Source organism: Rhizomucor pusillus (assembly GCF_041956525.1).
Source record: "Rhizomucor pusillus strain CBS 183.67 unplaced genomic scaffold VTP01scaffold_2, whole genome shotgun sequence".
Lineage (NCBI taxonomy): Eukaryota > Fungi > Mucoromycota > Mucoromycetes > Mucorales > Lichtheimiaceae > Rhizomucor > Rhizomucor pusillus.
This window is the reverse complement of record NW_027192144.1, coordinates 1,307,375-1,321,581: the sequence shown is the minus strand read 5'-3', so window position 1 is coordinate 1,321,581 and position 14,207 is coordinate 1,307,375. Positions and strand designations below refer to the sequence as shown.

Sequence of the window (14,207 nt, the reverse complement as noted above, 5' to 3'; positions counted from 1 at the left end):
AATGGGATGTACTACAACCAGCTGGGTTTGTTCTGCGGCACGCGTACGAGATCGGTATCAAAAAGTTCAATAAACTGCTCGTTGAGTAGACGCACTTTGGGTCCAGCGTAGCGACGGTACTCTTCAAATATTGACGTGAGATTCCAGCGCTGCAGCTTCCGTAAACATCCGACAATGGTGCCTAACGTTTGCGCGCGTGAGTTGCGACCCACAAACAACAAACAAATTTATGCTGCGCTTTACCAGTTCGATGCCTTCCAAGATTACACATGATCATCATCGGATAATTGCTTGGATTTAATATAAGTTCCAGTGCTTCCAGCACAGCTTCTTCCGTGATTGGATCCAGCGCGTTGACGGACGAGACGACGCCCAAGTGATGGAGCTGTATTTCTTGGTCGTCTATAAAGTCGAGGCTGCCACGGAGGATGGATAGTCAGCCCCCGGTCTCTCTCTCAAGTTTTGCTGCACTTACAATCGCTGATTAGGTTCCTCAGGTGCTAGCCACGCAATGGTTTTCAATCCGAGCTTCTCGAGAAACGGGAAGTTGAGTTCGTTGGGTTGTCCTGATCGGTATAGATCCTCCTCAATCATGCCGAAATTCTAACAGTTGGCATGGCAAGCAAAGCCCCGTTTTCGCTTAGCATCACCGTTGGCATCATGTTTACTACGCATTATTCCTACCACTGGCGGTATCAAGTGCTGCGAGCTCATTGTATCAAAAGTAATAGGATAAGGAAAGCAAAAAGAAAAAAAGCGAGCGTCCAATTCGCTTTTCTGAGCAAAAGAAGTCTCACTTTGTCTGTTATTTTCAAGCATTTACATTATATGTACAATGGTTGATATTTCTACTATGAGTTCATATAGTTGAGCATCGCAACCCGTTTCTTGGACTCCTTTCGAGCGGCACGCGCAATCTGTTTGCCGCTTGGTTTTGGAAGCACTTCGCCGCGTTGTTTCTTTTGATGCTGGCTTTCGACCTGCTGCCAGGTATGCGTTACTCGTTTTCGACTCGATTCGGGATGTCCAATGCCAAGCCGGTTTGGTTTGAGCGCTGTAGCTATTGGATGTCGTCGTCCTTGACCCGCCGCACCGAGACCTTGCTCGTACTCCCATCCTTGTGACCGGAGCATCTTGAATCCGACGTTCGTCTCGTTCAACACCAAAAAGTCGGGTGCTTTCAGTATATCTGCACTGACCATATGCGCAGTGCCTCGTATGTGACGAGTCATGGAGCCACGCCGGATGAGCATGTTGCAACTTTCACACTTTACCATGCTATTCTCTTCGTCCTTCTCCTTCTCCTTCTCCTTTTGTCCCTCATCGCCAATAATCGCTCTGTATAGTTCGGCAACTTGATCACCGCTCGATTTCTCCTCCTTCTTCTCGGTTTCAGGATTCGCTGTAGAAAGATGCCTTGAGGTACTTGGAACAAAGTTTACTGGACACCATGAGCTCATCCAGAATGAGAGAAGACAAAAGAGCTGGGCTAAAACAAGCAAAGGACGGATTCCGTTTTTGCATGGTCAGACAGACTGGCCCAAAAACTCAGAGCCCTGATTTGACCATTGATGATGAGGTTTATATAGCATAGATAAATGGTCTTCTGTGGCTAGCAAACTCATTTTATTCATTTATTTAGTTCAGAGAGCTTCCGTTGATTTTACGTGGTTATCGTCGGTTGTATTGTAGCAGTGTCCTTCATTGATGAGATATTCGATCGTATCCCTAACCTTGTCCTGCGGAACATCTTGAAGCTGGTGGACAATTTGATCAATGCTTGCGCCGTCCTCGTATTCGTGGTATTGCATGATAACATCCATGACACGTTTGTGGAGACTTCCACCTCCAAATGAAGCACTGGCGCTTTGGGCGGTAAAGTTGCTGCTGTCAGTCATTACTACGTCTCCGTCGGCAGAAGACTACATCAAGTTTGTGAGCATCATACTACAGCTGCAAGTAGCGTAGAATTTGTTGTAACATACTGGTTTCTTTGTGAATGCAAGGTGAGTCATGATAGCTTCGAGGAAATGATAGCTGATCTCGTTGAAATTCGTGACAGGTCGAATTTTGTGTGCCACAACGGTTACTTTGCCGTTGAAACTGTTCAACCGTCCAAATACGCGAACATATGAATCCTCTCTATTGTAATAAACATGTAAATATATAGTTGATACCGAGGAGAGCAATCAAACAATCCATACGTGAGTTCACGGCGCCTTTGTATTTCTTCGTTTCCTTCATTTTGGTCGATCCATTTCCGTACTTCGGCGACACCTGTGCCATCTTCCATCATATATACAACGTTTGTCGAGTGTTCTTGAATGTTTCGAATAACAGCGACAAAGGTGCACTGGAATATATACTCAATGTTTCGAAACCTGGTGCTGTTCACCTTTACACGCGTGCCGTACCTGAGTCAGATCTACATTGTCAATTCGGAAAACATTGTCTTGTGGTATATTAACGTTGGCAAGCTGTTTCAACGTAACGGCTCGCAAGGTTTGTTCACCCATAGGTCTCTGTTTTCACGAGGATTAGTGCTGCGCAAACACGCTGTTCGTCGTTCAAAGTCATACTCTTGGACCTGCCGAGGTGCTAGAAAAGGATGTGTCCATGAAGCCTGCACCGGTGTCTCCTCCGAGGTAATCTATGCGTGGACATTGATCGTGAATAATTGACGATTGGCTCTCCAGATCGTCTCACGACTTACTATTCATGTTATTTTAGCAAATTAGGGAAAGGATGCGAGACGCGTTGGCTGCGCGCGGAAGTTTGATTTCAAGTTCGCGCGTCGTCGCTTTGATAAATCCAAAAATTTGAGCATCATCGGCCATTGTTTGTAACATCTGTTATTATTGCTCAAGCATATCTTTAAAAGCCTGACTGTCTGGTGCTCATAGCAACGCTAAGTTGTTGCTCATTAATGTAACCATTAAAAAAGTATCAGTTCACAGAACAGAAGTGCATTCAACCTCCACAACTTATCAACTGGCTTCTTTCAACATAATTGAAACGAGAGGAGATGATAATATAATAAATATTACATAGCGTCTATTTGATCCTCTTTTTTGCAGCGTCGATCAAGACCTTGGTAAGTGACTCGGGGAGCTGGAAGATACCGTGAGCAGTTACTAGTCTGTGAGCTGGCATAGCTTGGTAAGTGTTAGGCTGGATGACTCCATCTTTAACAAGTACAGTTCCAACTATATCCTCTGGGAAAGGAATGCGACCCCAGGCCGGTGGGTCCCGCTCATCGGCAATGTGCATCCATCTGACGTTAAAGACTCGTGAGACAGGGTACACATTTATCTCCTTCAAAGTTTAGAATCCTACCCTTCTTTCTGCCATTCAGCCAGACTCTTTAGTACAGGGTCATTCACGCGATGGATGTTTTCTTTAAGAACATTGGTCATAAAGTCCACAAACGCTGCATTGTCGACAAATGTTCTTGGCTCGAGCGTCGTCTCTGGAGACCACCCAATAACCAGCTCAGAGTGGTCCTTGAGACTCTTTCCGCTCGGTACATCGTTGCTTGAGAGATATGACAGTGCATACTTCGAAGTAGCAGAGGGTTGTCCGCTGGAGATTGGGTGGAAATGCAAATATGCAAGATCTGCACAGATCCAACTTTAGCAAAGGGAATATTCGTTCGAGCTTGCTGCTGGTCACTGACCTTTGTGAGGAATGCTTTTCTGATTCTTTACATGGATCGACGCGTGAAAGCGTCTGCGATGAATGCCGCTGACGTGAGAAAAGAGGCGGGAGCTTACACGCGTTGCCATATTATGCAAAAGGGTGTTCAGAAAACAAATCGGCGCCCAACCTGCCCCATATCCGAAAATTGAAAATCTTCCGCCGCTAACTGTGTGTGAGAGGATCAATGTCGAGCAATGTAACTGGCACTCACAATGAGAGACCCACAAACGGATCGCCGATCAGCAAGGCCAAATCGCCCGAGGAAACCAAAGTAAGATCTCGAAAACGATTAACTCTGCAGCAAATAACTTACAGAACGATCGCCTCCAGTTCGTCGAAGCGCGATCGGCTGTTATATTGCTGAGACACTCGCGTCTATGCACGAAGAACGAGTATACACAATGGCTTTTGAAGAACTTATATCAGCCTTTAACAGTAAAAGACTACGATGTAAGTGGACCCATTTACAAAACAGAAACACAATGACTGAATGCCCGGAAAAATGCAGGTTATGAATGTACTCTACCTCTCACGACAAAAGAAGGCAGTGTGGAAAAGTATTTCCCTTCAAGGTATTTGGATTACTTTGATTGCAAGCAACGTGTTTGGATCTAAACAGTGTGGAAAGATATACCTCGCCCCGAAGATCCATCAGACGAAACTTTCGTTCTCTCGCCCAGAACGAATTTAATGACGCTCACTTATGAATATCGAATTGTATATATACTAGATCTTAGCTCCAGCCTTGCAACCGTCGGTAGCACAAAGCCTACCATCCTTCTGTCAGGAGCATTTGAAAGGTGTGTGAAAGACAATGTCTGACATTTGACATGTCGTGTAACCTTAATTATGGATTAGCTTGCGCAATTCTTTGGAAGGCATTGTACAACCGTTTGTACTTCCAATATCATCTACACAAAATGCCCTGGTAAGTAATAACCTAAAAAGATGCCTAAATTATCTTTGCATTTAACTTCTTTCCAGTTGAGGCCAAATTTTAGGCTCACAGTTATGGCTGATTGCTCGCAATTCGCATCGAATATGAATGTTATTCCCATGCTGGCAGAACATCCCACTATGCGAGTATTTATGCAGAACGTGGTAGTCAATATGCACAACGTTCGCGACGTCATCGACCAGCTGTACTCTGAATTCCTTGCTTTTCAAAAGGATACTACAAACTTTCGACACTTTCTAAAACGCAAGCGGTCGAACCAGGAATATGATCTTGACGTGGGCGGCGTTGGTCCCCGTGAAGTCAGTGAATTGGAAACACCTTCTATACCAGCCCTCAAAACTCAGCGCACAGAATCTGATTTATCAACTGCTGGAAAGGAGGAAGAGCAAGAAATGCACGTAGCAGAAGGGGAAGAAACGTCGTACCATTCTTCCAAACGAGAAGTTTGGGGAGTCGGCAAATCTGGCGCCAATCTATCGCGCATATTACATGCGGGACACTTTGCATTGAAGCTTCTTCCAGCAGACGGTCGACCCCAATTGATTTTGATTACTGACGGAACGATGAAATCTAACGTGAACGACAATACTTTCGTGCGACAATTTTCTGACGAGGACGTAACATGTCACATAATCCAAGTGGGCTCGGCAAAAAGCTTTGTCCCTGGTCGAAATTTTGGGTTTGTCCCTGACAACGAAATCCTTGCATTTTTGACACGTGCAACCGGTGGTTCATTACTTTACGCAGACGAATGCAAACAAATTGCTCGCGATCAAACTCCTCACGAACAGTCTCGAGCCGAAAACTTGAACGATGACAATATCCATAATTTGGCAGATTCAGTTTTACAATATCTACCTGCAGATAATAACGATTATTCTCCTCCTAATATGTACCATTGTAAATTTCTATTCCGAGAGACGACATTAGTACGATCTCCAGACGTATACCTCCAACCAAACGATCGACGCGACATTAATCAAGCTCGAGATCAGAGCATGGAAAAACAGCAAGCAGGACAAAACTTTCCTTGGGATCCTCACTCCTATCCACCGCAACCGCCACTACGTTTACTCAAATACCGTGAATATCCTCTTCCAGCCGAATTTTCTCATGTAATAGCAACAAGAACTCGCGAAGGGTTTACTTTACAATCCGTATCCTTCGATGACGGTACAGGAGTCAAGACACTTGACACGGCGCTGCGATCATTAAAGGCGCCAGATCTCAGTGCAATCAAAAAGGAACGCATTCAGATCGTTATGGCGCTCCATTGGCAACCTAACATTGTTATTGAATACCGGATACGCGCAACTTGGCTACCAATGGTCATTGGACCGTCAAGCCAACTGAAGAATGACCCGATGCTTTTACACAGCAACATTTTTGGAGGCTCAAAAGCACCGCGTGCAGAAATATTTGTGCGCACGGATGCAGAGTTTGCTCACATGCTCCAAAATTGGGATATTTTCCGTCGACGAGCTCAGATGATGGGCGTTGTAACCGGCGCCACGTTTTTCAATGATTCCTACAATGCACCTGTCTATGCAAAAACGGAGAAGCTGAGAAGCTATCTGATCGATATATTCGAAGACGACGAAGTCCTAAAAAGCTTGATTGGATTCAACGGCAAATATCTGCAAAGTTTAGCATCCTCTCTATCGTCTACTGTGGAACATCGCAGCCTTGAAGCTTCGCAGCAACGGGATGCATATTTGGTCTCGTTCCATGAATTTTGGGACAAATTGAACGCATCAAGTACTAGAGCTCGGACAAGGAGCTGGTACGACCACGATTTTATTGATTTACTTATCGGCAATGTATCACCTTACATGTCGCCAAAACTAACGTCAGCCTACAACCAAGAATTTATATCTAACGTGGAAACCGAAGTTAATGATGCTCTTGAGATTATCCGAACAGCCCTGAGTCGAAATATGGATTTTGAAGGTCAAGATGGCACATTCGTCAAAGTCATGAACCGCATGATTATGAACGTTGAAAGCAAAGATGATAATGCCCTGGATTATTTTTCGTACAGCCTGGGCTATCCACCATCTTTCTACGAAGTGCGAGTACGTAGAGAGTACGGTCGACTAGTCTCACTGCGGTTGCTATTCTTCAACATGGATGTCAACGCTCGACAGCGGATTAAAGGGCAACTCATGTATTTGTTAAAGACGTCGCAGGAGACATCATCGGCGTACAACTACCTATGCGAAAGACCATTTTCAAGTTTGTTGATGAGAGATCCGAAGCATTTCCAAGATATGATGGAACCCACCGTCTCACGCAGACCACGAACGACGATAATGACACGTAAACGGACCTGGTACCTGCCTCCAGTCCTGTGGTTGACTAGCGAATATATCGTGCGAGATTATCTTCGGCACATGACATGGTCGTGGCAGACAGATAACTATCAAGATCAATATCACAAAGAGAACAAGATGATGCCGGTTCACGATCTCGCGTTCCAATTTTTGTGTCAAGCACGCCTGGATCAAGGCTACCATCTAGTTTCTCCTCGTCCGGATAGCACTCACTTTTATCAAGAAATATATCTTCCCAGCAGAGATGGAAGCCATCGTATATTATGTGCAATTCAATACTTTATCTGGAAAGATTCGGCAACTGGCAAAATTACGACAGAATTATGGATGGAACCCAGCGGTAACTTGGAGCAGTACGAACTCGTCAAGGAGTGGACGCTAGAACCAGATAGGAGAACGATCTCCCAGTTGGTTACATTTGATCAAATGCACATTGTTGGGCGCTCGAAAAGCAAAGGCGATATCAAGGAAAGACGACGAGGATCTGAAAATACTCTCGATGATACCATGGCCATGATGCTTCCTCAGCTTTTCGACGTAGCAACAGTTCTACGATCGAACGCGTTCGTCGTCGCTACGTTCGCCTGCCCCCAGTTTCACCTTCAAGAGCCTCTAGCCACTGACTATTTCTACCAACTCGCGCAATCACCAAGCTCTGCAAAGAAGAGGCGCTCAGGACGACTTGGTCAGCATCACTTGATAGTTGATTCGAATATCGAGTGTGATGACTTGCGTGGAGCACGAAACATGTGTGTACGACCAGATCCAGTCTTGAACCGAAACAAGGAAAATATGGCACGCTTGGATGTGAGATACCAGAGTTTTGCCTTGATGCATTATTTCATTGAATACGCCCTGGCTCGCATTGCCGACGGAGAAGTGATCATGACAAGTCAAAACAGTGGCAAAGGTTTTTGGCTCAAGATCCAGGAGGCTGTGATGGAAAAACTGCAGGGAAAAGGCTATCTCTCAAGCTCGTGTCTTACGACCGATTTGCGACAATTGAGATGTTTTATCCATATCTTCGATGTACGCTCGTTCGTCATCGTTCTATTTCCTGCAATTGATGCGATTACGACCAGTTTGTTGAATATGGATAAGGAAGAATCTACGCTTCCATTCAGTGAGCCGGAGACGCAAGACTATCGCATCGATGTCATGCTCTTTGAATGCGTCAGACAGAAGCCAATGAAGCCTCTCAAGACGACAGAGTACGCCAAGGCTCTGCCAATTGTTAGTCACACTAGCATCAAGCTTGAAGAAGACGACGATATCATCGTTAAAAGTGTTGATTACATCGTGGACGAAAAAGAGAATTTCGGCGTACCAATGCAGCCGATGATGCTGGAAGGACAATTCAGGCGTCGATGCGCTCGAAATTTATCAGAACGAACGGTTACTGTCGCGCATAAGGTCTCACAATTGTACTCCAAGGCATACTTTAGATCTCTTTATACATGCCTTTTGCGTGGACACGCAGTTACCGACGATGATCTCGGCAAGGCTCTTGAGCTGTGTGAAGAAGCCAAGATGGAAATTGATATCACAGAGTTTGTCAATGTAATGAGTTTGCAACAGCACGGCGACCAAGCAGGGTAAGAGAGACTGCACATGTTTTGACTAAATACAAACATTAAAATGAGAATTACAGCAATTTTTCCAGAGCACCAGAAATACAAGACCGTTTCATGACTATACTCCGGCATTATTTCGAGCCACTTTGCACCACCAGTGGGAAAGACACGCACTTGTTCTACTACAAACCAGTTTTTAGTCGGGATGTGGATATCGAGGACGCAGAGGAAGAGCAGATTGCAGACAGGAATATTTCATTGCTGGTTGATTTGGCGGTCAACTCGCGCGTTCCGTTGCTGATACGATTAGAATGCATGTATATCCCGCCTAACGGCGATGCTGTTGTTTGTGATTTCACAGAATTACCAACGTCTTTTGCTGGAGAGTCAAAAGATGGACAATCTTTTGATTTCAAAACACCGATGCAGGAAAATGATGGTTGGTCTCCCTTGGAAGCAACAGGGATCAAGATATCACTGCAGCTTGTTTGTATATACATGTCTCGAATCTCGAACGATGTAGACGAATATCCAATATACGACCACTCTGACGATAAAGAGTAAGCTTTTACGCTGCAGTAGTGAGTTAACAATATATTAATTTTCAATTAGGGCGCTCATTGCTGCTATGCAATCTCCTCCGGAATGCTTTGCTGCTTTGGAACCAGATCAGCAGGAAGCGCTGGCGGAAACCGAGGCAAGAATACGCTGGCTTCTGACGGAAGAAACCCTGCACGGTTTGCTCAAAGCCGAACACGTTACGATACCGACCTTGCGATACGTAGAGCGACAGTTATCGAGGAACAGTCTTTTCGTCGATTTCCCGACCTCGCAGACGATTCCTTTCCATTTTGTCAAGGACCTTGTCCACAGTCGTGAAACATTCATGGAAGAACTGGAAAAGGAAGGCCAAACTGGTGACAGTTACCGGCTGCAACGAATAGGTGATTACTTTTATGTAAGCCAAGATTCGATCTACAACATGCTCGACGAAGCAGCATTGTCGTCCACGGAACCATCGCCCGTTTCTTTGGAACCAACAAAAATGTTTGGCAACTATGACCTGAGTGAGGGTCTGGGTATCAGCACTTTCGACATTGAGCAGCAAGAAGTGACTAAACCGGCTGCATCCACCGTTCCATTCGGTAACAGGCCGCTTTATTGGCTTGTACTCATTCCAAAGGAGAGATACGTGCAAATCTTCTTTTACTCCAAGCTTCAATCATTAGTTGATCGATCAGATATTCTGCAACGGGTTAAGGACAAGCTATTCCAAGTGCAGCAACGTACAAACCGATTAATACTCTTACGAAGTTTACAAGAAACTAGAATTTGCAGGTAACGCTGATTGAAGAAAAAAATGCATCATCAAGCAGTGCTTGACAATATTTTCTCTTCCCAGTAAATTCCTAGAACCGCCTGCTGGCAAGAACCAAAATGAACAATCCTCTGAAGATGAAGACGATGAAGAGACGGACGAAGAAAGCAAAATGTTCACTGTCTCTGAGAAGGATGGCTCGTTAATTGCTATTGGAAAATTTGCACCTGGAGAGTTTTCCTGCCCGGTCGTCTACACTCGTCGCTTCCCTCTGCATTGGAGGCTGCAGCCTAACGCGGCCGTAAAATATCTGACGGGAGATGCATTGCGACTGTTTGTCGTGCATAATCGGCCGCAAATGTTTGTTATCGAACGAGACAACTCTGTTGTCTATTGCAAAATATACGAGGAGGATGTGACCACCGCGGATCATGAAGAAACATCATTTACGCAGAGCCCTGTAACAACACCAAGTGCGTCGCAGTCGCCTCTTTTGGAGCGTAAAACACCAGCAAGTCGAGCTACCGGGTCTACTCTATCTACGGATACGCCCCGGGAACTCGTGTTGGAGGTGCACGGTATCGATTTACCTGATTGGATTGAGCAAGAATTCGTGGGTCTCGTGGAGAACAGACTAGTGTCGCACATCACGCTGAATGAAGTCCAGCAATTTTTCCTTCGAAATCCTAATTCGAAGCCGACAATGGCGGTAAGCTTACATATCTATGACAATCCAATGCTTTTCATTAAACTGACATATTTATTAACAAGGATGTCCAATTTATATTGCCAATGGAGAAACAACCTGCTTCCACGCAATTGTTTCGACTGCCGAAACTTGTTGGCGATTCTCATACCTTGATGCAATTATTCCGACGAGCCGTTCTTTCAGAGAGTATTCGAGTTTTCGGTGGACCGAGCGTCTCCAGCGCTGTCAAGGACCATCTTGATAACCTTTACGGCGATGAAACACACGGTCACATGTGTTTTTATTACAACTGTAAGCAGCGAGTGCCAGGCACGTCTACCTCGCTCGAGATGGCTGCAGGTCAGGGTATTGCAGGCATATGTGTCAGCGGGCAACCTCTTTGTAGTCCAGAAAATGAACGCAGCCAGCAAGAAATGGAACTGGATCCAAAGAATATACGGCAATGTCTGGAAGGAGACTTTGTCCAGGACGAACGCGCAGCGGACCAACTGGATCAATACACATTCCGTGTTGATATATGGGCAGTTGGCGCTGTGGACTCTGGAGCTTTGATGAACCATATGTATGAGAGTTTCCGGCAAAGTCTGTGCGATTTCTTTATTGAAAAGACGGTCAGCATCGACATCGGCTCGGCGTTGCAAAAGGCACATTTGCTGGGCAGAGGCAAAGGTCTTGGTCGTATCTTGCGACGCAAATTCATCGAATCCGTGTTGTATATATTGCAGAAAGCTACCGAATGGAAGAGTCCGACAGTTTACGCAATGAACACGGCAGTCAATATTATGCCTTGGTGTATGGACGATGTGGTCGACTTTGTCAACTGCGAACTATGTAACATTGACACAAGTTTGCGGATGACTGTGGTCTGGAGACAGCCGAATCGATCACTTGGCTGGGAGTTATATCACGGGCAAAAGTCGCTTGAAGAATGCTTGCAAAATGATATACAACTTGTAGGCATCAGTGGATTGAGGGAGTTTGTCGAGCGACTCGGTAGCGCCTCTGCGGAAATTCGAGATCGACGCACCAGTGTTGAAAGTGATATCAACAGCAGCCAGCATTCGAGACGCAGCTCAGCAACGTCGCATGGTTCGCACAACAACAAGAAATTGAAAGCAGCAGCAGACGATAAGGACCGGTCTCGTTCTTCAAGCACGTCTCGCTCCATGTCTGGAACCTTTGACACAAAATCGTCTTCAGCAAAATCACCGCGCACAGATTCAGGAAAGCACTGCTTCTTACTAATGACTCTGAACGCGGATGGTTTGGCTGTGTATACCTACAACTGGATGGAAAAGGCGAGCCTGGGCATTTTTGACAGCATTTTCCGAGTATCCATGCGCCAGGAAGCACGATACTTTATTCTATCCAACATCCTACATCAAAAAATGGGTTTATTCCATCACGGAAATTCAATCAAAGCAACCGTTGACACTTATAGCTCATCACCCCTTACGATCGATGATCAACACCTCCTATCCAAAAATACGCATATGCCATCGCCAAAGCACTTGTCCTCTCTAAAAAAAGAAACAACGCTTTCAAGCAAAAACATTCCAGCGGCAGCAGCAGAGTCATACGCTGCAAGCGCATCCTCCTCTGCAAGATCGTCCAGACGCAATACAGGCAATACTTTGGCGATGGTAAATAGTCTTGTCGAGTTAAGGGATATGATCCAGTACCCTACAATATCGGACAACAACAGAAGTGATGCTATCAGTATGGCAACATCGACAAGATCCGTTGATTTCGATAACACGCCTGTCCAACCCAACGATGTGTATGAGTTGGACAGAGTGCTATCGGATAACGTGTCAGGAACAGATCTATTAACCGGGCATGATCTTTTAAGACGCCACGGATTACCGTTCCTCAAGACTTTTGGACGACGTTCCAGGCGCAGAGCTGTGAAGCAAAAAGCGGTCGAAGTGCACAGTAAATGGATACATCGATACGGGCGTCAAAACGGTAGGGAGGCCCCCGGCAGCGGCAGCAGTGACAAGCTTACACGCCCTGAGATAATTGCTATTCTGAGATCGTCCCGTTTATTGCATTACTGCCGGACCCCGTTTCTCTTTTCAAGATATGATGAGAGATGGGAAGGTCTAGAGGACGATCCAGTCTACAGAGAAGCGACGCTGCAGTGGTATCAGGAATTGACGCAGACGCTGATGACGGATTACGCACGATATCTGGAGAGCGTTGATATGCATATGATTGACTTGGCTCAATCGCCAGACAATGCAGAAGATGATACAGATTTCATGGCAAAATCGGCGTTCCAGATTTCACAGAACCTTTTTATGCGGACATCGCCGGTGTACCTCCTTAGAGTCACAGAAGGCGGATCGATCATTTGCCAAGTGCAAATGACGAGTTCGTACTTTTCTGTTACGCTATTTACGCTGCATCGGGCGTATGGCAGTTTGGAGAATGCGAACCAGGACGACGAGCGCAAAGCCTTCCAGCAATTTGAAGAGCTGTCGGGCAATTTCAAGCATTTTATCCACGTCAATTCATTTGTTTATGATTTCCATTTACGTTACATTCAAGCGATGTTCCAGACTGAGCATGATCTCAAGGCCACTAATTTGAACACTCTCCGCATCCTCCGTCAGTTCTCATCGCTGCACAGGAAGCCTGCGTACTATGCTCGAAACCGGTTGATACATGCGTTTTACGAGGTGAACGTGGATTCAATAGAACGCCAAAAGTTTTACGACCATCTCCTGGAAAATTCGCCGAAACACGGGCTATCCAGCATCGTTGTCAAATCAAAATCTGTGGGAGCAACAGTAACGAGTCATGATCTATCCTTCACGCCGCTTGCAGGCCAACCGGGCGATTGGAAGCATACGCTCATTATTTGTCCTGCCACGACAGAGGATGAAGGCATCTGGCTGGAGTATTTCATCCTAGTCGTTTATCAAGGGCCTCTGTCTGCTGCGTCAGCTATACGAAACATTGCACCTGTACCGAGTGAACACTCTATAGTCGACCCTATTGATGCAATGTTGCTACGGGAAGGATACACGATCAACGACATTGCCGTGAATGCAAGGAACCGGCTGGATACTATTGTGGCAGAAGTACTAGTACATTGCAAGCGACTCAACAATTGGAGTGAGCTGCACGCAAGCGATTTGGTTACGACGGCTGGATCGACGGCAAGCCGACTTAGCATATTATTGGGAGAGTTTAAGCACGTCGACTTGGCTCAAATTGACAGTAATATGGCACGTTTGTTGCAATTACGACTAGATTGGCAAGCAGCGTTCGATATGTTAATCGTGATGCTGCAACGTAAAAGCGTAAAGGATATTCGAGACAGTTCCAACAAACGACACTTGCTTTTATACCACAGCCGGTACATGGACTATCTGATCCACTTGCAGCTACATAACAACCGGGTGGAAGGTTGGATGGTTAGCAGAGAAGACGAAGCCCAGGGCGGCGCGATACGGGAACAGATCGGACAACTTGGCAACATGCTCTGCTCCATCATTTGGATGGAAACGATCGGTAGACCCGTAGGATTATTCATTGAAAACTCTCAATCCCCTACCACCACCCCTCAGAATAATGGACAATAAACTCTCTTTCTGAGCAAAATTAA

General features: G+C 45.7%; 5 protein-coding genes across 5 annotated transcripts; 1 reads left to right on the top strand and 4 right to left on the bottom strand.

Annotated features, from left to right (window-relative positions):
• Window positions 1-11: 11 nt before the first annotated feature.
• On the bottom strand, window positions 12-714 carry VTP01DRAFT_4625 (uncharacterized protein; the record flags this gene model as incomplete). The annotated part of the gene is made up of 4 exons (XM_069383327.1): window positions 12-181; window positions 244-416; window positions 476-603; window positions 685-714. 4 exons carry the CDS (start codon window positions 712-714, stop codon window positions 12-14), a joined length of 501 nt encoding a protein of 166 aa, XP_069244039.1.
• A 137-nt stretch (window positions 715-851) lies between these two features.
• On the bottom strand, window positions 852-1,460 carry VTP01DRAFT_4624 (uncharacterized protein; the record flags this gene model as incomplete). Its single annotated transcript, XM_069383326.1, has 1 exon — window positions 852-1,460. The coding sequence occupies one exon, from the start codon at window positions 1,458-1,460 to the stop codon at window positions 852-854; it is 609 nt and encodes a 202-aa protein (XP_069244038.1).
• A 183-nt stretch (window positions 1,461-1,643) lies between these two features.
• On the bottom strand, window positions 1,644-2,720 carry VTP01DRAFT_4623 (uncharacterized protein; the record flags this gene model as incomplete). Its single annotated transcript, XM_069383325.1, has 6 exons — window positions 1,644-1,922; window positions 1,986-2,142; window positions 2,205-2,353; window positions 2,415-2,522; window positions 2,580-2,650; window positions 2,714-2,720. The coding sequence occupies 6 exons, from the start codon at window positions 2,718-2,720 to the stop codon at window positions 1,644-1,646; spliced, it is 771 nt and encodes a 256-aa protein (XP_069244037.1).
• Window positions 2,721-3,054: 334 nt separating this feature from the next.
• Window positions 3,055-3,785, bottom strand: VTP01DRAFT_4622 (uncharacterized protein; the record flags this gene model as incomplete). Its single annotated transcript, XM_069383324.1, has 3 exons — window positions 3,055-3,274; window positions 3,337-3,616; window positions 3,677-3,785. 3 exons carry the CDS (start codon window positions 3,783-3,785, stop codon window positions 3,055-3,057), a joined length of 609 nt encoding a protein of 202 aa, XP_069244036.1.
• A 98-nt stretch (window positions 3,786-3,883) lies between these two features.
• Window positions 3,884-14,184, top strand: VTP01DRAFT_4621 (uncharacterized protein; the record flags this gene model as incomplete). The annotated part of the gene is made up of 10 exons (XM_069383323.1): window positions 3,884-3,970; window positions 4,030-4,149; window positions 4,208-4,271; window positions 4,328-4,499; window positions 4,558-4,627; window positions 4,684-8,585; window positions 8,642-9,124; window positions 9,177-9,902; window positions 9,967-10,591; window positions 10,654-14,184. The coding sequence occupies 10 exons, from the start codon at window positions 3,884-3,886 to the stop codon at window positions 14,182-14,184; spliced, it is 9,780 nt and encodes a 3,259-aa protein (XP_069244035.1).
• Window positions 14,185-14,207: the final 23 nt, after the last annotated feature.